Source organism: Humulus lupulus, chromosome 6, assembly GCF_963169125.1.
Source record: "Humulus lupulus chromosome 6, drHumLupu1.1, whole genome shotgun sequence".
NCBI lineage: Eukaryota > Viridiplantae > Streptophyta > Magnoliopsida > Rosales > Cannabaceae > Humulus > Humulus lupulus.
Genome location: NC_084798.1, coordinates 209,756,056 through 209,778,563, shown reverse-complemented (window position 1 = coordinate 209,778,563; position 22,508 = coordinate 209,756,056). Strand labels below are relative to the sequence as shown.

The window sequence follows — 22,508 nt, the reverse complement described above, 5'->3', positions numbered from 1 at the left end:
TATTGAATTTGAACACAATAAATAATCAATAAATTTATTTAGTTTGATCAATTTTTTAATTATTCAACCTTTTTTATTTTTATCTCATCTCTCAATATATATATATATACTACTAATTTATTAATTGACTTATTTAAAATACGTTTATTTTTAAGCAATGCCATGATTATTTTGTTTATATAAAATGCTTTGTTAAACTTTTAAATATCAGGTAAAAAGTAAAATATTAAAAAAAAAGAGATAGAGAAAAAAATTAAAATAATATGTAGACGGCCAGTGTGAAGAAAAAAAATGAGAATATTAGGAAAAAAAAAAAGAAAAAATAAATATAGTTGATATATATTTAAATATAAAATAGCATATGAAAAAAAAATTTATACTACCCTTAGAATTATTGTGAGGGTGATTAAAAAAAAAATCAATTTGTGGGTGGAGACTAAAAAAGCATGGTATGCAAGTGAGAGAGTCAATTATTTATATAGAAAATTAGAGTTTATACTATAAATTTATAATTATTTTATATAACTGTATATTATAATAAATAATGTGCAATTTATAATTTTCTATTGATTTTTTCTATCAAATTTTATCATCATTAAATATTCTATTTGTTTTTTAGGGAAGTATTAAATATTCGAACTCATTCCAACAATTTTCATTTCCCCAAAATAAACTTATCTAGAAAATCCAATATAGAAGTACCAAAATATCTTTTCTCACCTTGTCCCCCCAAAAAAAAATCTTTTCAGAAAAAACAAAAAAGTAGTAAAATGTCCCATATATATATTTATGCCAAAAAATCCCATTATTCAAAAAAATAAATCCCATATTTAATTTTATTATTTAGATTTGCTTCGATAATTTCTATGAGACAACAAGGACAGAAATACGAAAAAACCGGATTAACCAATAATTACAATTAACTACAACAAATCATTGTCTAACCCCAAACAAAATAAAATAATAATTATGAACAAATAAAAAAAAATAACGAGAAAATAAAATCAGAGATCTAATCGAAAGAAAATAAAAATGTCAGGTAGTGATAGAAAGGGTTGGTCCGATACGGCGCCGTTATTGGGTCAATATTCTTCAAAGTCAAAATCAAAATCAAAATATCAGCCACACCATTCTCTCTCCACCTCCTCTGTCTACCTCGAGATGACTTCCACCGCCGCCGTCTCCGCCACCGCCCGTACTGTTTTCCTTGGTGTCGACGTCGGCACCGGCAGCGCTCGCGCAGGTATTGCCTTTGAATTTGTTTTTTGATTTTTGCGATTATGATTGGATGTTCGATTGAGTTTTCCGTTGACGTATCGGATGTTGTTTTCCGAGTATGTGGTTTTGAATTGTGAATCAACAATTGTTGTAATTTGAACAATGGACGTGTTGTACCTGTTGTAATTTACTACAGGTCTGTTTGATGAAAGTGGAAAACTTCTCGGTTCGTCTAGCAGCCCAATTCAGATATGGAAAGAAGGTGACTGTATTGAGGTAATGCCAGATTGAACTAAAAAATCTTCATTTCTAGTTGTTGTATGTGTTTGTAAATTTATATTGGTTTCAAGTCTTGAACTTTATGGATTAGGCTAGTAAGGATAATGATAGTGTGTTATCGAAATGCTGTTGAACATTTCTTGTGATAAATTGTATTTGTTTGTTTCTTTTTTCTTGCTGATCTGAAAATATTTAGGAGTAAAATCCTCTAATAAATTGTATCATGTAGGTTGAATGATTTGATTCCTTCTTAGAACGTACATGACCTAAAAAATTAGAAAATTGTTGGGTAGGATTACATGAGGTATTGAACCTTAAACCCTGTGGGATTAAACCATGGGACTGATCACTCTACCTACCACTTGTGGGTGCACCAATTTGTTTAAACCATAGAGGAAAGTGATTTACTGAACTGAAATATTACTGACGCTTTATGAAACAGCAATCTTCTACAGATATCTGGCATGCAGTCTGTGCTGCTGTTAAAACAGCATGCACCATTGCAGATGTTGCAGGGGAAGAAGTAAAGGGCATTGGATTTGCGGCTACTTGTTCCCTTGGTGTGTAAATTTCCCCACACTTTTTATGAAGAAATTTTAACAATTAAGCTGCTTAGGCTATCACAACATTATGGCAAAAGGAGACTGTTGATTTATATACAACAAAGCTAAAGAATGTTTTCTCCTTGCAGTTGCTGTGGATTCCGATGGCTCTCCTGTTACAGTATCTTGGAGTGGTGACTCCAGGAGAAACATAGTAGTTTGGATGGATCACAGAGCTGTAGAACAAGCTCAGAGAATTAATTCGCATAATTCACCTGTATTGCAGTATTGCGGTGGGGCCCTTTCCCCTGAAATGCAGCCGCCAAAGGTACTACCACACCTAATCCAATTACATGGTTTGTGCAAGAACATTATATTGGCATATTAAATCTGTGCAACTTCTTTGAAGGCTTATCTCTTTGGCTAGTATAGTTTGAAAGTTTGTACAAAAAGATCACAGCTTACCTTATGAGATTAATTAACAAGCTAGTTCTCACAATTTATTTTCTTTCAATACATCTATATTGACTGTTATTCTTTTTCTCCTTTTCTGCTTCTTTTCTATAGAGTTTGCAGTTGTCTGATAAATTCTTAAAAAGACCAATTTACTCTTCTTTTTCAGCTTCTATGGGTGAAGGAGAATTTGCAAGAATCTTGGTCAATGGTGTTCAGGTGGATGGACTTGAGTGATTGGTTGTCATACAGGTGATTTCATTGGGCCTTTTCTTTAATTATATAGTTGACTTTTCTTGAAGTAGGAATATGTACAGATAAATTTGAATTGCAATGACATGAATTTATGATATGTATCAACTTTTCTAGGGCAACAGGAGATGATACCAGGAGTCTCTGTACCACAGTGTGCAAATGGACATATCTTGGTCATGCGCACATGCAAAAAAACAATGAGAAGGATTCAAGAGATATGGAAGCTTGTGGATGGGATGATGACTTTTGGGAAGAGATTGGCTTAGGTGATCTTGTCGATGGGCATCATGCTAAGATTGGTATGTTATTGGGTTGCCTTGGTAATACTTGTATTAATTGGTTGCTCTTTATAATTTCTCCTCTTCATAATTTCTCATCATGTTATGAAATACCATGTAGGCACTCAGTCCATAATTTGATTGTTAGAATTGAAAACTTGAGTTAATTTTGAAACATTTGCTTTATTTTGTTTGTTTCTCTTCGGACTCTGTTTTAAACATCATCAACTTTCTTGCTACCTAGTAAAGTTGCTTTCGGTTTAATTTGCTAATTTTGGCTCCTGGTGGTTTCTTGACAATGTCCATATTGCCAACAGGACGTAGTGTAGCCTTTCCTGGCCATCCATTGGGTTCCGGTCTTACTCCAGCTGCAGCGCAGGCAAGAAATTTTGTACTGAAGATTTCCCATTGATTTCCACTGGCGCTCCCTTGAGGTCCATTAACAAAACAAAAACTTTATTTAGTTGAAAAATTAGGATTTTGTTCCTTCTTGGTGGGCTTTAAAAGGGTGTCTTGACATGATAAAAACGATTGCACACGGAAAATGTAGTTTGTTTATAATTCTTAAAAAGGTAATTTGAATTTCAGGAACTAGGTTTAGTAGCAGGAATACCTGTCGGGACTTCATTAATTGATGCACATGCTGGTGGAGTAGGAGTAATGGAAAGTGTGCCTATGTCGGATTCTGAAGCTAAAGGTTACTACTATGACTTGTCCATATATGTTTCTACGTTAATTCATATTTTTTTATAATATTTGAAGTAAATCCACTTTTTTTAGAGGATGATGTGGAAGCTCTATGCCATCGTATGGTGTTAGTATGTGGCACCTCTACTTGCCATATGGCTGTGTCACGGAGCAAGCTATTCATTCCAGGGGTATGGGGACCATTCTGGTCAGGTACGCTCTTGAAATTCAGAAAGTTGGTATATTCCATTGGGAAGAATTATTGGAGCTAGCTTTTTGTTAAAAAATTTATGGTACCTGTGCATCCTACCTTGTTAAAGGATATTCTTCTTTTTTAGAAGGCACATATTAACCAGGGGCAGTAAATGACTCTTAACACTTTTATTGCTCTTTTCTTGCACATGTTCAGCTATGGTACCTGAATATTGGCTTACAGAAGGTGGTCAAAGTGCTACTGGTGCATTGTTGGATCACATAATCGAAAACCATGTTGCTTCTGCTCACCTTGCTAATCGTGCTGCTTCACAAAGTGAGATCTTTTGCTCAAATTAGTTTATAGTGAAATGTTATGTTGATTACATATGGTGCATTTCTTTGAAAATTAAATGGATCTCTCACTCTCTCTCTCTCTCTCTCTCTCATTTTTTAGGTATCTCTATATTTGAACTTCTAAACAAGAGATTGGAATCAATAATGGCTGAACAGGAGCTCCCATTTATTGCTTCTTTGACCAAAGATATGCATGTGCTTCCTGATTTCCATGGAAACAGGTGAATCATTTTATAGTATTATCTTCATTTCTCAGGGCCTTATGCAATTATCTTTTTCAAAGCTAAGCTGCTTAGTTTGTGATGCCTCAGGTCACCCATTGCGGACCCAAAAGCAAAAGGAATGATCTGCGGTTTAACTCTTGACACAAGCGAGAAGCAGTTGGCTCTTCTGTACCTTGCTACAGTTCAGGGTATTGCATATGGTACACGTCACATTGTTGAGCACAGCAATGTCCATGGCCACAAAGTAATTATATCATTCTGGACACAATTTAACACCTTGATTGTAGTTTAACACTCTACCGTGTAAAATATGTCTACTTTATCTTGTGTTTAAAATATTTATAAAATGATTCAATCTTTTGTTAAATGTTTACAGGATTTTGTGTTTCTTGTAAGGTTTTACATCCAAGTAGAATTTGTTTAAGAGAAACTTATTTGTTCTCTACATATCTAGATATTCATTTATTATAATTCGTTATTAAGGATTATCTCCGTTATTTTAATTGTTTCTGTTGCTGCCCCCTTCCTTTCAGATTGACACAATACTTGCTTGTGGGGGCCTTGCAAAGAACTCACTATTCATCCAAGAACATGCAGATATAATTGGTATTTTGTCTCCCTATCTCCATTTGTTTCTTCCAGTTTCTTGTGTTTCCTGTATATATGTGTTCAATAAATCAATTAGTTCTTCATTATTTGTGTCCGTTTATATTTATTTACATTTTCTTAGGGTTTTAGGCCCAATGTTATTTTCATTATAAATATTCTAAAGTTTTCCTTGTGAAACTGATTGAAGTTACTATGCAATGATTGAATTGGTTCTGCATGCAATGCAAGTGACTTTTTAAGGAACAAAAGTTACAGGTATAAAGTAGATTAACAGAAAACAGCTCTTGAGTCTTCTTGCTATTTTTGGATGGAATTTATTTATTTTCTCATTTCCGCATTGTTTACTCATGTAAGAAGTCATTTTAGAGATACTTTGTAGCTGTGTCCGGCCAGCCAACATCTCCATGCTAATTGTTCTTTACAGGCTGTCCAATTGTCTTGCCACGAGAAAACGAGTCTGTGCTCTTGGGTGCTGCCATTCTCGGTTCTGTTGCTGCTCGAAAATATTCCAGCGTGCATGATGCAATGAAGGCTCTAAATGCAGCTGGTCAAGTATGCATTAAAACAAATCATAGAACCTTTGATATAAAAAAGAAAAGTAAATGACTTCGACACCACTTGTTTTGTTTGTGTTCACTAATTTATACACATTAATTTTGTAGGTAATTCATCCGTCTAAAGATCCTAAGGTGAAGAAGTACCACGATGCAAAATATCGCATCTTTCGTGAATTGTACGAGCAACAGCTATCTCATCGCTCTCTGATGGCCCAAGCATTGGCATAGTTGCGCTGCTCACCACCACCATAAAAAAGGTGACAATGGCCCTATTACTAAGTATATGATTGATTGCTTTCTCCTGAAGTAATCTGTCTGTTTTTTTTGGATTTGAAAAGTCTGTCTTGTCTTTGTGAAACTTGTTTATTTCCGCATAACAATAAATTTAAAGGGATCTAAATAATTTGTTTCGAACCGATGACGCTCAACAAATTCATCACTGAAATTCTTTAAGCCAGCAAAAAGAAAAGAAAAATTGTAAGTTCTAAAGGATCCATCACTGGAGCAGGAAGTGTGTATAAATGAGGTCTTGTGAGTTTCAGTTTCCCAACTTTTTCATAGAAGACAAAATAAAGCAGATATGAATCAGTGTCAAGTGATTGCTTTATATGTATAGATTTCCACTGACACCTCTTTTCTGAAGATCATGTATATGTTATTTTAAATTGGGCATGTCTATTGTGTTACCTGAAAGGCTGAAAAGAGTCGGTTGATAAATGAGATAACATAATCTGACAGAACAATGGGAAGTGACCTAAGTTAGTTATATCTCTCTAAAAGCAAAAGGACATTAGTATTTTTAACCAATATCTTGATTGATAATCGAACTACGTTAGAAGACACCCACGATTGTGACTTGTGAAGCCCAAATCACTATACTCGAGTTGAGGTCGTATGTCATGAATAAGTGATTTATAATTATAATATAATAAGTGATTTTTTATTTTAAATTCAATCACTCATAATATGCAAACACATAATATAACAACACTTTGCGGTTAATTAGAAATATGATAAATTATGATCATTGGTATAGCCTTCTTATAAAGAGGAGGTTCACTCAAGTTCCAATTCTCTCCTCCAATGTTAAAAAAAAATGTTGAAAAAATATGATAAATTTGGGGTTGTTTTTAAGATATTTTAAATTTGTTATTATTATTATTATTATTATTATTATTATTATTATTTTATCTTTTCTTGTTGGGTCATAATATTACAGAACATAAGTGAGTTCACATATAAGATTCTTCCATCTATACCATTTGATAGAAACAGCTGAGCATTTAGTGTACAAATGAGCATTAGGTAATTTGGCCGAAAGGTCATATTCTAAAATGATTTCAGAATTAAGAAAAACCCATGTTCACATGTTTTATAAATATCTAGAAATTGGCAAATTAAAAGAATCAGCTAGGAAAAAAAAAGTCGAGAAAACGTAGCTGTAAATAGACAAAAGATCCATGTTCTTAAACTTTATCATATAATGTTAAAATCTTATTCTTAGCCCACTTATTCTCGTGTTGATATATGATTAAACAATAAAGTGGACAAGTGACAATGATAAATATATCACAATAGTTCAATAATATTTCTCTACTCGAAATTGTTAGCTAGAGAAGTAAATTATAAGTACAACATTACGATTTATTCTCCTAATCCTAATATGCAAGGCCTTTTTTTTTCTTTTTCTTTTTCTTTTTTGACATTCCAAAGTAAAAGTACCAAGAAAACCTGTCTTTATGCACTTTTTTTGGGTGGTACTTGGGCTTTGTTCACTTAATTAAGATGTAATCTAATCAATTATAAGAGAAAAGAAAAAGAAAGAGGTACTTATTTATATTCTTTTTTTCTTTCTATAATAATAAAAAGTATAACATAGTACAATAAATACTTGCTAAAATTGACTAATTAATTTTTTTATATATTTATTTTATTATTCAAAACTCAACTTCAATAAAATTAGTAGAGGGTTTGTATAAAATATTCTTTCTTTCGGTGAAAACGAATGTTCTAATTAATTATTCTTGATTTTATAACTTTATCTTTCAAATTGAATGGCGTATGCATTTATACTATAAAGCATAATGCTAAATAATATAACATTTAGCGACTATTCTAAATTTGACATTGATTTTAGCACTTCTATTAAATAAATCCTAATTTCAAAATAATCAATAACTCTTCTATATATATAAAAAAAAGTGTGTAGATAAATGAAATTTTTGGTTTTAACTTGTTAACATAATATTCTAAATATTTAATGAAATATATTTTTTAAATTAATAATATATATTTATTAATTATATTAATATAATTCAATTCAAATGTTGTAAAATATCATCATTATAATAATATATAATATAATTTTTTTTTAAATAATAATAATAATAGAAGACTAGATATTTAATAATTATGTTAAGAAAAATTTAAATGTTATTGTTGACGTCGTTTTTCGTCAACTTAGAAATGAATAACACTAAACACAAAATCATAAAAATAAATAAGAAGCATACGATTTTTTACGTAGTTCAGCAGTTAAAACCTGCCTAGTCCACGAGTCGATATTATTCAACTGTGAAATTCTCTCAAAGCGCTTAGAAAGCAATTCAGCAGGGTATTCCCAGTACCAATTTTTCCTTCCTACAAATGAATTTCTCCAGTCTATTTATAGAATGGTTTACAGAATATCTCCCCTCACATTTCAGGAAGTTATTATCCAAATTTCCAATAAATACAATTAAATGCATTTAAATATATAATATCCCCGATATTTGAGATTTATTAACATATTACAACAAATCCCCCAGATATAGGAATTTTCAAACACTAACTGTATTCACACTAGATTATCGACCTCGAACATGGCTCACATACATTCGAGATCGACTAATCATCATGAGCTCGCTGCCTCGTTTTGTCTCGGTCTTAACAAGTAACTTTATCGAGATCTTCCTCTCCGAGCTCACAATGCCTAAGCTCGAACCTCCTTGTCTGATTGTAGTTTCGAGCCCACCAATTCCGACATCGTCGTTTTAATATTGAGTTAGTCCGTCAAACTCAATTCTCATTACTGCTGATCACATGACGAAATTTCTTATTTCAAGCTTACACTATACGAGTCTGACTTTGGACATACAAAATTCTATTATCGAGATTTGAGTGTAACAGTTATAAAATATTATTATGATAATAATATATAATCCTATTTTTTCCTAATTATATTAACATGAATTCAAATAATATAAAATAATATTATTATAACAATATTTAATACAATACTAGATATTTAATACTTTTATTAATATAAATTTAAATATTATTAAATATCATTATAGTAATATATAATACATAATCTAAATTTTTATTTTAAAAAAAGTATCATTATCATATTATATATATTTTCAAAAATCATAAACAATGTTTTGGTTTAATTTTTTATTTAATATGATTATATTATTCTTTTATATATAATATTGTTTATTTATTTGAAATTTATATGACAATAATATAAATTTAATAAAAATAATTAATAAATTTTATAAATAAAACTAAGAAAACGTGCAATATTTCTATATAGTATGTATTAAATGTATCTTTGAAACACATATTTTAACATATATTAAATATATATACACTAATATAAGTTATTCTATACTTTTTAACCAGCCATAAAAATAATGTGATTATATTTTAAAACAGAGTGATTTTAAAAGTGATACGTATGGGTTCCACTTATATGGTTCCAATTTGTCATTAGGATATTTAAATCAACTTATTTGTTTATGGTTTCACAGTGAAGTGTTTTTAAAGGGTTAAGGGGTGTGCTTTCAAATTGGGTTCATTTATAAATATATATATATATATATATATATGTCACTTATCAAAACTAAAACAATACATAAGATATTAATTGATTTGAGATGCTAAGTAATCAATGTTGGACATAACAAAAGGAGTTTAATACTTAATTATTATATTTAAAATATGGCTTAAATGAAAGTGATCTTTGTAGACAAGTCATCATCAAAAAGAATTATGTCAATTTTACCAACCCATTTATTCAAAAGAGAAAAGAAAAACTATACTTATTCAAAAGATATGTGATTCAAAATGTTTGTCACAATTAAAATCTACAATTATTTTGTTAGTCAATTTTAACTACAAACAAATAGTGTCATTTTCTAACCTAAAACAAATGACACCTCATTTGTTAGACTAAGCTATCAATTTTTTAGTTTTTGAAAAAAAAAAAACTTTACTAAGTCAAAAGAAATAATGACCACATATTCAAAATCTAGGCTTTTTTGTTATAGAGATGTGTGATTCAAAATATTTAGTGATGGGTACACACATATTTAATATCTCTAATATTAGTAATTTCAAACTAAATAACCGAAAAATAATGACAGAAAGAGAATGTAAATCATTATCGAAAAAAAATAAGAACATAACAAATCTTTTTGTACTTTCTTGCCACCTGTAGTACAATGATTGGAAGCACGTGTTTTGGGCCCCACGTGTGTAACAATCAGAATCCCGTGATCTGTAAGGAGAAAGACCGGGTAAAAAGCTTGTAATCCCACATCTTTTGGGGAAGGTCAAGTGTGATGACTCTAAGACTGTGTAGGTATGAGAGTACATAATTGAAGATGACTTAAATGGATTGATGAGTACTATCCTGGAGTAGTCTCATGATGGGTGACCTCCTGGGAAGTTTTCCCAAAAAGCGTGCGAGTGAGGACAAAACACGCTGGAAAGACTCGTGTTGGTTTACATGGTTATTTGTTATTTTAGTAAGCAACTATAGTGACGTGAGATGTTACACTTTTCTTGTCTTGTAGTAAAATTTTTTTCACTTTGCCTATTATTTTATTAATTTAATTTGATTAATGCGATAACACTAAATAAATAATTTTTTTTTAATAAGAACACATCATCTAAATTGTTTTTCTTTAATTTAATGAATTTTCCTAATATTATTCATTTTGTTTGCAGACTTTATAGCTATTGCTATTTTTAAATAATATTACATTATAAAATTGAACCTAAATAATTTTGCTAAAGTATTAATTTGGACAAAAATAATATTGTTTGTTAGTACATTTTAAACATGGATTTTATTTCCACTAATTAAAGTTTCTAATTTGATCAAACTTTGTAAAGTATTTTACATTCTATTCGATTTGAAGTTGGGTTTTCAATAATCTTATTCCATACACTCAATATGACTATAATATCAAATATATAATCCAATGAACTTGATAGTTTTTTTCAACATTACATGCTAATTTTAAATAAATAAATAATAATTACAAGAATATCAACCCAATACAGCCATACCATACTGCATCAAATTGAATGTATCAGAATAGTCAATAAAATAAAAATAAAAATGAAAATTGATGTATCAGATTGTTTTTTACACATTTTTTAATGAACTTAAAATTTACTATAATATTTTGTGGCAAAAAGTTACTGTAATATTGACATTTCTATTATAATAAAAATCAACTTTTATTTTTATAAGAAAGAGAATTTTTAGCAGATTTCATTAAATGATTTTATTATATCATCCTTAGAATATTTGGATATGTGAAACTTAAAAATAATAATAAAAAATACACTGAAACTTTATGATTAAATATATTGAACTTAGCCCTTTAAAGTAAACACTTCCAATTTTGATCCTTCGAATTTTGAATTTTGTTTGAATTCCTTTTCTTTTGAACCTAAAGTTGTGTTTTCACTTGTGAAAAAAAAAAGGAACAAAATTAAAAGTATATAAAAAAAAATATTTATTACAACAAATTATTGAACTCTGTATACATTAATTTTAAAAAATAAATTAAAATAAAAAAAAGTTGAAAATCGAAGCATATCAAACAAAGCATAAATACCTTTTTAAAAAAAAAACCATAAATACCCGTTTCAAGCAAATTAAAGAAAAAATAAATAACAAAAAGATAGAGCTTAATTATTGTTATTTATTGCAAAACTTTATACAGATATTCATTCATTATTATAAAAATCCAATTTTCCTTTTGTTTTAGAATTTGATAAGTTTTTGTTTTATTTAATTGGAAAATGATAGAAGCATAATACTAAATAGCATTAGGATATCCACGCAAGGAGTGAGGAGTACGTGCGTGCAAGACACGTGCCGAGCGAAGCGTGTGAGGAAAATGGCACATATGAAGGGATCAAAAGAGGAGATAAATAATATGCTTAGGGAATAGAGAAAGGGCGTAATGCCACGTGTTACGCTACCTGGCAATCAGGCATCGCATCTTGGATTTGGAGCCACGCGACGCCAGACCCAACAAACCCACCCTCCATTGCTTCCATTTCCTCTTCTCTCATCACCACCACCACCACCACCACCACCACCACCGCTTCGATCACCACCACCGTCTACGACGTCGTTTTCTTCTCCTTCTTCTACCTCTGTTACCTACTCAGATTCACGCGACTTTCTGATCGATATCTTACGCGAACTAACCCTAAGGCTGTGGATTCTGTCCGGATCGAAGATAGAGAGGGTCTCTCTCCTCTCTGATTATTCATTTCCCAATATCCAGGTATCTATCTACTCTTTTCTTCTTCGTAGATACTTGACTGTTTTCGGTGTTAATCGTAGAGAGAGAGAGAGAGAGAGAGAGAGAGGGAGATTTTGTTTTGACGATCAAATTGAGCTTTTTTTTAGGTGTTATATTTGATTGAATTTCTCTCTCTTTCTCGTTCTCTCTCTCGGCTGAATTTTTGTTGTTTCGAATTTGCTTTCATTGGTGGTTTTTGGTGATGTTGACAAAAAATGTGGTGGCTTTTTGTGTTTTTCGTGGGAAATGAGAGTTTGAACACGGTTTCTGGTTTGGAATTTGTAAAAGATTTTTCTTTTTGTTTTTTTAGGGTCTGAATGATACTCATGTGTAACAACGGTATTGCTGACAACTCAATTGATCAGCAACACCATCACCAGTCTGGCTACTTGATGGACAGTTTTTCTAGTACCACAAACTCAGTTTCTAATTCTCCACCTGGTTTGAGCTCCGGTTCCAACGATGAAACCCCTCGTGTTAAGTTCCTTTGCAGTTTTTTGGGAAGTATATTGCCTCGTCCGCAAGATGGGAAGCTGCGGTATGTTGGGGGAGAGACGAGAATCGTTAGCGTGCCGAGAGATATATGTTTTGATGAGTTGATGAACAGGATGAGGGAGCTTTATGATGGGGCGGCGGTGTTGAAGTACCAACAACCTGATGAAGATCTTGATGCCCTTGTGTCAGTAGTGAATGATGATGATGTTACTAACATGATGGAGGAGTATGATAAGTTGGGTTCTGGGGATGGTTTCACTAGGCTCAGGATTTTTCTCTTCGGGCTTCCCGACCAAGATGCTTCGTCTCTCTATGATGGGGATGAGAGGGATACTGAGAGGAGGTATGTAGATGCCTTGAACAATTTAAGTGATGGTTCTGATTTTAGGAGGCAACTGCAGCCTGATTCGCCGGTGATGAGTCCTGTCGATGATATACATGTAGCTGAACAGTACTTTAATTCAATGAGTTTTGAAGGAAGCGTGCATAACCAGAGGAATTATGAAATGGCAATGCCGCAGTATAATTTGCATGGCCTTAAAATTCCTCATATGGGATCAGGACAACACCATCAGCCCATGAGCCAGAGGTACAGCGAAATGGAAGCCCCTTGGAGTCCGGCGTACTATTCTCCGAGGCATCATGGACATGATCCAAGACAAATGTCAGATTTTCCTTCTTCTCCCACTTCTGCACGTTTCCATTTACCGTTTTCAGAGTTATCTGATAAATGCTCAGATAGATTGCCAGATGAATATCGGCAACAACTGAATCAGCAACCTGCATATGAGCACCATCCTCAATATTCTGAGAGTATTGGATGGCTTCCTAGTGGAGCTCCCTCGGGTGAAAAGTCAGCTTTTCCTGGTAATATTTTGAATGGACCAAATGTTACTGAAGGAAGTAGTATTTGTGAGCATTGCCGTATGAGTTTCCAAAGAAATTTTGATCATCCTAACATGGCAAACGGACTCCACTCTGTTTCTAATCCATGTGCTGAGTGTCCACCGAACAGGGAGGCTTTCATGATGAATGCAGATGCAAAGTTGCCACATGGAATTTACACAGGCGAACATAATAATGACCACCGATCTTTATACAATGAAACTCAAAATCATGATAGGGCATGGATGCTGCAACAAAATTTGAATGCCCGAGCTGAGGAAGCAAGAGCACATGTTTCTGGACCTGTAAGAATGAATGATCATTATGCTGTAGATGGTGGCATGAATTTTCCTCTTGGTCACAGTAATATGGTAGATGGTCGTCATGCGTCTTCAAATTATATTCATCACCGAGGAGGTAATGAAATGGGAATTGAAGCTTTTCATGACCAACCTGTGGCTGGTACATCTCACATGCATGTTCCTCCTCCCGAAGAAAATGGAGTTCGATATGGAAATATTCCTATACCATTTGCAGGAGATAATATTCATCCAACTCATGGACATGTACCTGGACTTCCAGTTTGGAGAAATTTGCAGAACCCAGCGCCTGTTGCTCAAACTTATGAAGCATGCAATTCAATGCCGCAAGTAAATGGTAAAGTTAATGCAGGACTTCCAAGGGGTCAATGGGAAGGTAGTCCAAGGATCTGTTTAGGGGTGGATAATCAGAATCCTTGGGTTGACTCCTCAAAGTATCAGGCTTCCGATGGTAAAGCTGTCCCTGATTATGCCCTTGGTCAGGCTTCGAGATTAAGTTCTAGCGCACTTTGTCAGGAAAACCAACAAGCTATTTCCTTAGATCATGTACGAACCATACCTGATATGATCAACTTATCTAGTCCAACAGAACCTGATATAGCACCCCTGATATCAGATGGGAAAGGTGTGGCTGAAGAACAAAAAGAAGAAACTCATGTAGAAAAGGTTGAAAACTCTGATGTGCACGACTCTTTAAATTCAGAGGCAGTTAAAGTTGGTGACAATAATTGTGTGAGTGTGCATCTTGAAATAGCATGTTCACTTAGCTCAAAGCCTGCAGACGAGAGTGGTATTGTTGTCAAACAAGGGGAGAATGATTTACAGCTTTCAGTTGACAAGCTGAGTTTCTTACCTGAGTTGATTGCATCTGCGAAGAAAGCAGCATTAGAAGGGATCATGGATGTGAAAGCGCAAGTTGAAGAAAATTCAGATCTTGAAAAGAATGACTTGATAGCTGAAGAAGTAAATTCTAATGAATTAGATTCAGCGGTAATGCATAATTATTGATTTAGTTTATTGAATGTTGTATGCTCATATTTTTCTCATCTGATTCATATCAGTTGGTTAAGATGATGCCCCACTTATTTTCCTTTTATATCATATTTGTTAAGCAGAATGCTCACGCGGATTTAGAGTTGGATTCTGATAACGATAATATAGACACCTCTAGAATTGAGCCTACAAAAGCTGAGGAAGAAGCTATTGCAAAAGGATTGCAGGTTCATATTCACTATCTTCTTTACGTCATGGGTTTTACCCTGGTTATGTACTTATTTCTTATGGTTTGTTTCTAAAACATTGTTGGTTCTTTGTTTAGACTATAAAGAATGATGATCTGGAAGAGATCCGTGAGTTAGGCTCTGGAACATATGGGGCGGTTTATCATGGGAAGTGGAGGGGTTCTGATGTAGCAATAAAGAGAATAAAAGCCAGCTGTTTTGCTGGGAGACCATCTGAAAGGGAGCGATTGGTAATTTCTAGATCTTGAGAATCCCTTTCTATTTGACTGCCGGTCTTGTAATTAATATAATAAAGCATGCAACATTCTTTAGAATTATTATACTGAGATGTTGAGTAGGAAATTGTTTTGTTTAAGTGTATCTAGTGGACAATATGGAACTTACTCTGTTTCGTCATACTGCAGATTGCTGATTTCTGGAAGGAGGCTTTGATATTGAGTTCACTACATCATCCAAATGTAGTTTCTTTTTATGGAATCGTTCGTGATGGTCCTGATGGTTCTTTGGCAACATTAACAGAGTTTATGGTTAATGGGTCTCTGAAACAGTTTTTGCAGAAAAAGGACAGGTAATTATCATGTGATGACATATGAAGTTTCGAATAAATTGGTGTAATCTCTTGGTGTAGAACTGTATCAATACTTTGACATCCTGATTGATTGTGACGCCATTGTGCTATCATACAGAACAATTGACCGACGTAAGAGACTCATCATAGCTATGGATGCTGCATTTGGGATGGAGTATTTGCATGGGAAGAATATTGTGCATTTTGATTTGAAATGTGAAAATCTCTTGGTAAATATGCGAGATCCTCAGCGTCCTGTCTGCAAGGTATGTTGGATGGATACTATCGATGTAGTTTAGGGATACACTTTATTGTTTATTATCATGTAATTACAAGTTACAATTGAAACCTTGGAAATTATTATTCTTGATGGTCATTTTGGAGATTTTTTTTCCATAATTCTCTTTTCAGAAAATTTTCAATTGCAACTGTTTTCTGTAAAGTACGCTAAGTGCTGGTAAAATTTTTATGTAGGACATGATCGAATGGAATCTAACATGATTATTTTATACTATTTTAGATTGGAGACTTGGGCTTGTCAAAGGTAAAACAGCATACCTTAGTCTCTGGAGGTGTTCGTGGAACTTTACCCTGGATGGCTCCTGAGCTTCTTAGTGGGAAAAGTAACATGGTTACGGAGAAGGTAATAGTATAGGCTTTTCTGATTTGATGACTCTTTAAGTTATTACCTCCAATGGTTTATGACCTAAATTTGTGAATTTTGATTAGTTTTGGGATATTTTATGTTTTTTATTTTCTATAATGCAGATTGATGTTTACTCATTTGGCATTGTGATGTGGGAATTGCTTACTGGTGAGGAACCCTATGCAGACTTGCATTGTGCATCAATAATTGGTAAGCATATTGTATTTTTTTAAAACTTAATGGGCATGTTTGGCACCTTTTTGAGCATCTATTTTTTTTTTGGTTGAATACAATATTGTGCTGGGTGGTATCTTGCATTCTAATAGTTCACTAATACGAAACCTGAAAAGAATATGGTAAATGACGAGTGAGCTATTACATAGTAGTATAGAGTATGATTGTATTATGTTATTCTCAATTTTCTTTCCTAGTCTTATGATTATTTATTCTCTTTGGTTCTTAACATAATATATTTCGTCATATAATACATGAAAAACCAACACACTGTCTTGCATTATAATAATAGAAGAGATTGCCATAATATGGTGTACCGAACATGGTCATATTTTTTATTCTTCTCGCCACTCCCTTTTTTTTTTTGGCAACAAGTGTCATCATTTATTTGAGTGAGGTATCGCTTGCACTTGCAATTCATTACATTTTGGTGTGTATGTTATGAAGGTTTTACATAGCTTTGCATGTACATATTAGGATATCATGAAATATGCTCACTCTTATGCATTCGTGTTTGCACAGCCTTGGGACCCAAATGTTTGCACATCAATTAGTCAATTTAGCTTTCTAATTTTTTATTTTATTTATGTGCTCTCCTCCCCTCAAGGATTACATAGGTATAGTTATTATTAAAACAGAACTTTTATCATCCATTCGTAGTCCTCCCAATTCGTTGTTTATGTACCTTTTTTCTCTCCCTTGGTACATATTATATGCTACCTTTTCTTATACGAGATTTTGCGAATGAATGATCATTGTTACATTCAGTTACAGAAAACTGCTACATGTGACAGCATGTAAACTGGCATATGAGATTTAGACAACTAGACACAATGAGAAGTTACAACTTAAAGATAGTTTGAGCTAATTAGTTAGTCTTAGCATAGAAGGTGATGAATGGTAGAGCATCGAAGTTTGTTCATAGAAATGATCTTGATAATGAGGAAGCATTCTCTGAGTCCATTTTAGCTTCTTCCACAGCACTATAGCTGATTGAGTCCCTTTATTCTCCCAGTTTATGTTTGAACTCAATATGGTTGACCTGTAGAACTTGTCTTATTACTTGTAAATGTAAAAAGTGAAATTTCATCAGAAAAAACGATAGAACAAGTTGTTCAGTATCCGAGTAAAGGATTATAAGTGTTTTAATGTGCTTAATCTACAATATTTGTGTGAGAGCTATGACAATTTTGTAGAACTATATGATTCTGATTCTGTTATCTTATTCTTCAATGTATTTGCAGGAGGAATTGTGAACAACTCATTACGTCCGCAGATTCCATCATGGTGCGATCCTGAATGGAGGGCTTTGATGGAGAGTTGTTGGTCCTCTGATCCAGCACAGAGACCGTCGTTTTCAGAAATCTCGCAGAAGCTGAGGAACATGGCTGCTGCAATGAATTTGAAATAGTTTTCAATCTTAATGCGGTCTCCTTACTATTCCCCCCATTGGTCACCAATACTTTTTCCCAAGAGCGAAATAATGAGAAGCATAGACGTCTCTCAACTTAAAGCCACCACTGTTTCTATGTATATGGAAGGCTCTAATAATACATATTATTCCTTGGTTTATCACCATCAAAATCTTTTGTATTAGTAAAAAAAAAATGGTGACTTTCTTTATTGAGTGCCCCTATTATATGCACTCACTACCAGAAATTACCTGGAAGACGAAAACAAACCAGTGACGACTATGAACTCGATCAGAATGTGAGTTATCCATGTTTGATGATACCCTCTAATTTTTGTCTTCCTTGCCTTAAACTAACTTATTTTCTAGTAATGACATGATTTTTTGCTCTCTTAACAGGTCTGATATTTTGGAGAGGACCAGGGTGACTACTACTGATATATGGTGATACTATAACACTTTTGAAGCGAGAACCGAGTTCTTTTGATTTGTACATAAATAAATGGCAATTCCTGTGTTTGATGCTCTATATTGATTGAGATATATTTATAGATAGAGATGCATTGTGCTTCTGAATTGAGTCGAAGTTATTGTATGTTCTGTTATGGGATTTTCTCTATTTTATGTTAAATTCCACTCCATGGGGTTATCCTAATACACAAGTGTGTTGGTTATATGTATTTTTGGCTCCTAGAGTTGTAGAAACTATATTTTTGTTATTATAATTATTGATTGTAAGAAATCCCAACATTATGTTCTGGTGATTTGTGGAGCATCCGATATCAGTGATCCTCGAAGCATTGTGGTGAAGCTTCAAAAAATTTAATTCATTTTTTAAATTCTACCCATGTTATTATTTAATTTTAGTTTACATGCTTGATGGTTTTTTTTTTAAATTTTAGTTGATATGATTTTGATTACTATATATGTTAGGTTCTTAATCATTTGAGAAAGTGGTTCTGCTTTTGTGACTTAACTTTATCCTTGCTAATAAAATGATTCTTTTATACTTTTCATATAGATATATTATTCCATTACATTAACTTTTAAATGTAACTCGATTCTAAGTTCATGCACTAATTAAATAAGCATTGTTTCCTAAAAGTGTTAAAAAGGATTAAATGACCAGATAGTTTTAGAAGTTAAATCAAAAAAAGAAAAGAAAAGAAAGATTTTTTCACACAAAAAATAAATGTTGCTCAAAGAAGATCTTCATTTATGAAAATAGCATATTTGCTTCTAAATGTAAAATAAAAGCAACCTGCAATTTATCAATTTATAAATATTCTAATATAATTAAAATTTATTTCATAATTTTTTATTAATAAAAAAATTTATAGTAGATAATTTTAGTAATGAAATCAACGTAATTAGTTAACTTCTAACATTATATATTTGTTAGTTGCAAATATAAGAATGTTAAGGGATTATTATTATAAAAACCATTTCAAGAACGTGATAAAGTTTGCAATATTATAAACCAACAAACTAATTGCACATGAAATTTTTTCTTTTCGTTCTTTGCTTTGAAATTTTGGTCCAAACAATTGTCCCCACTGATTACCCACTACCCAAATTTGATTGGAAGGTGATTTGATGATTTGGGTTCAATTTTTAAAGCCTCTGATAATATATATATATATATATATATGTGTGTTTGACTTACATTATCTTTATACTCAATAAGATTGTAATCTTGCTAAGAGGGCCTATAAATTAGTACAGTGTCTCCTAATCATTATAGAATGAAGTATTAATATTATAGCTATAGATAGAGGAAATTGGCTTGGCATTACCAACTATGTATTCAATATACAAAATCCATAGGGGTCAAATTCTATGACACCATCAAAAGATACACACACACATATATATATATATACCTAATTTCCTAACACACGGCAAAGACTTTAGGGTTTCAAAGTCAAACCTTCATTTGACTTCTTGCTTCCATAAAGATTTATATTCTTCTCAACCTCTGCTACACGCCTATAACCTGTTTGATAATATGCCTCACTCACTCAAATAACACCCAATACAGAAGAAGATGTTGAATATTGTTTGTTCTTATGTTCTCTCCAAGAATGAGTACAAAATCAGTACGACAAACAGTTGTTAGGGCTTTGAAATTACAAATGTCCACCTACACAAACCCTATTATATATACACATATACATATATATGTATGGACCATTTTCATCATGTACATAATGTAGTGGTCCCTCCCAAGTCCCAAACTGGTACAATTATGTTTCTCTTGTCATGGGTCATAAAATTTGGGGTGCAGAAGAAGACTACAATAGGGGATTTAGTCCAGTGGTAGGATGCTCGCTTAGGGAGCGAAAGGTCCCGAGTTCAATTCTCGGAATCCCCATGAAATCCTTTTACTAATTTCTCACTCAAAAAATAATTCAAACAAAAAAATCTTCATATAAATTTGATATATATATATATATATCTCTTATAGGGGCTGCTTCAGCCTATCGGTGAGACTCTTTAGTGTTTTTGACTCATGAACATTTTTCGACGTGATTTTTTTTTATAATCGTATATATTGTAGCTATTTAGAGCATGAACGCGATTTTTAGAAAATTCTAAATAGTTTACAGTATCGAAAAATACATGTTGTTGCTCGTCATTTTATGACCGTGTATATTGTAGCTATTTAGAGCATCGACGCAATTTTAAAAAAAATTTAAATAGTTTACAGTACCAAAAAATACATGTTGCTCACCGTTTTATGACCGTGTATATTGTAGCTATTTAGAGCATGAACGCGATTTTTAGAAAATTCTAAATAGTTTACAGTATCAAAAATTAGATTCAAACATGTTGTTGCTTGCCGATACCCTAAATAGCTACAATATACACAGTCATAAAAAAAAAATTGTTCAAAAATCAAAAACACTCACAGTCACACAAATATTTTGTGTATATATATATATATAAATAGATACAGTAACAGGTTTGGTGAATTTTTTTTGGTTACCAAATAATAACAAGAGAAAAGAAAGACTTTGGGGGACAGGGCAGAGACCCCAATTTGAGGTCAGCAACTGCGTCTTTTTTTGTAGCTACGTCTAATAATAGTGTTACTATTTAGCCTTAGTTTACATAAAGTTATTTCATGCATATTAAATATGTTATGCGATACACAACAGATAGGGTTCTATATAGAATATATATATTTACACTTCTTTATATGTATAACAGCTTCACTACTTTTTTGTTTTTTTGTTTTAATTATATTATTCTTAAATATTATAATATATACGTGTTGGTTTAAAAGTCAATTAGCTAGCTAGCTAACTTGGCTGTCTTATCATGGAACATTCATATGATCAATAAATGAATATTAATTATTGTCAACCCTAGTGGCGATGATGATAGATTTTTATTATCTCTGTGTTGTTCAGCTTCTGTGAACTTTCTGAATGTTTTCTGTGTTGCTTAGACTACTTCATTAATTTTTGTGATTTGGAGATTAATTTCAAAGGTGACATAAGCAAGAATTTCTAGAAATATATATATATATATGATTTGGGTGTTATATATAAAAATTTGGTGAAAATGAACTTTTTATTTGATTGATTTTGAACTCTGCTATACTTTGTGATAAAGTTTTGTAAAATCATCTCTGAATAAATTCGATCAGTTACTTAAATATTTTGACTAATTATCTAAAATTTTATCTAAATTTTTAATTAGTTGTCTAAATTATAAGAGACTATTTTATAAATAATTATTAAAACTATACTAGATTGCAAAATAACTTTAAAGAATCGACTATTTTGCCAGGGGACTCTATATATATATATATATATGTATTTTTCAGTAAAAATATTAAAGGGTGCAATTAAGTACTAATTAGGCATCACTATATATCTGGTTTTTCCTTAACCAAAACCCAATTAATTAATTTCTGAAATTACTACTAGAACTTAATTTTATTACTAGCTAGCTCAATCTATACCTGAAATAAGAAGTTACCATTAAGATAATCAATGATTAATGGGTATATATATATAGGTGACATAATAGATATTTCAAACCTATATATATGAAATTTAGATGAAAAATACAATGAAAAAGTCCATGTATAAAATATTTGTGTTATATTTTATTATTTTAGATTAATGAAGAGTGTATTATGCTCTCTTGATTTGTTTTAAATTTAATTAAACTTTAGAGTTTGAACTACAATGAGATCATATCCCACCATTTGAGAAAGATTTTGTAATTAGTTTTTAAAAACCACATTAGTAGAATGTAATAATGTAGCCAATAAAGTAGTAGAGATGATGCTTTTGTGATTATCCTTGTTAATTATAATTAATTATGTATTGTCAACTATAAAATAATAAGTAATTAATTAAGCAGTGTTATTTTATTTCAATTGGGATAAAAAGCATTAATACTAACTGCATGCATGTCGAGTTCTCATTAGCAAGGTTTATTTTA

The 22,508-nt window shown here is 32.1% G+C and overlaps 2 protein-coding genes and 1 non-coding gene across 4 annotated transcripts; all 3 read left to right on the top strand.

The window, feature by feature from the left end:
- Positions 1–1,001: 1,001 nt before the first annotated feature.
- Positions 1,002–6,337, top strand: LOC133783095 (uncharacterized). The gene is made up of 15 exons (XM_062222629.1): positions 1,002–1,243; positions 1,415–1,494; positions 1,940–2,057; positions 2,189–2,367; positions 2,662–2,744; positions 2,862–3,046; positions 3,343–3,404; positions 3,614–3,722; positions 3,806–3,925; positions 4,122–4,241; positions 4,362–4,482; positions 4,573–4,729; positions 5,019–5,091; positions 5,519–5,646; positions 5,757–6,337. Exons 1-15 carry the CDS (start codon positions 1,033–1,035, stop codon positions 5,877–5,879), a joined length of 1,869 nt encoding a protein of 622 aa, XP_062078613.1. The 5' UTR covers positions 1,002–1,032; the 3' UTR covers positions 5,880–6,337.
- Positions 6,338–11,768: 5,431 nt separating this feature from the next.
- Positions 11,769–18,891, top strand: LOC133783093 (uncharacterized). Of its 2 annotated transcripts, none has more exons than XM_062222628.1 (10): positions 11,769–12,229; positions 12,558–14,910; positions 15,063–15,167; positions 15,266–15,418; positions 15,593–15,756; positions 15,875–16,022; positions 16,277–16,399; positions 16,525–16,612; positions 17,881–18,346; positions 18,447–18,891. In XM_062222628.1, exons 2-9 carry the CDS (start codon positions 12,565–12,567, stop codon positions 18,045–18,047), a joined length of 3,294 nt encoding a protein of 1,097 aa, XP_062078612.1. In that variant the 5' UTR covers positions 11,769–12,229; positions 12,558–12,564; the 3' UTR covers positions 18,048–18,346; positions 18,447–18,891. The 2 variants fall into 2 exon arrangements, with proteins under 2 accessions (XP_062078612.1, XP_062078611.1); XM_062222627.1 differs by having other exon boundaries at positions 11,771–12,229; positions 12,558–14,937.
- Positions 18,892–20,349: 1,458 nt separating this feature from the next.
- On the top strand, positions 20,350–20,421 carry TRNAP-AGG (transfer RNA proline (anticodon AGG)). The gene has a single exon. It is a non-coding gene; the product is annotated as a tRNA-Pro (tRNA).
- The last annotated feature ends 2,087 nt before the right edge of the window (positions 20,422–22,508 follow it).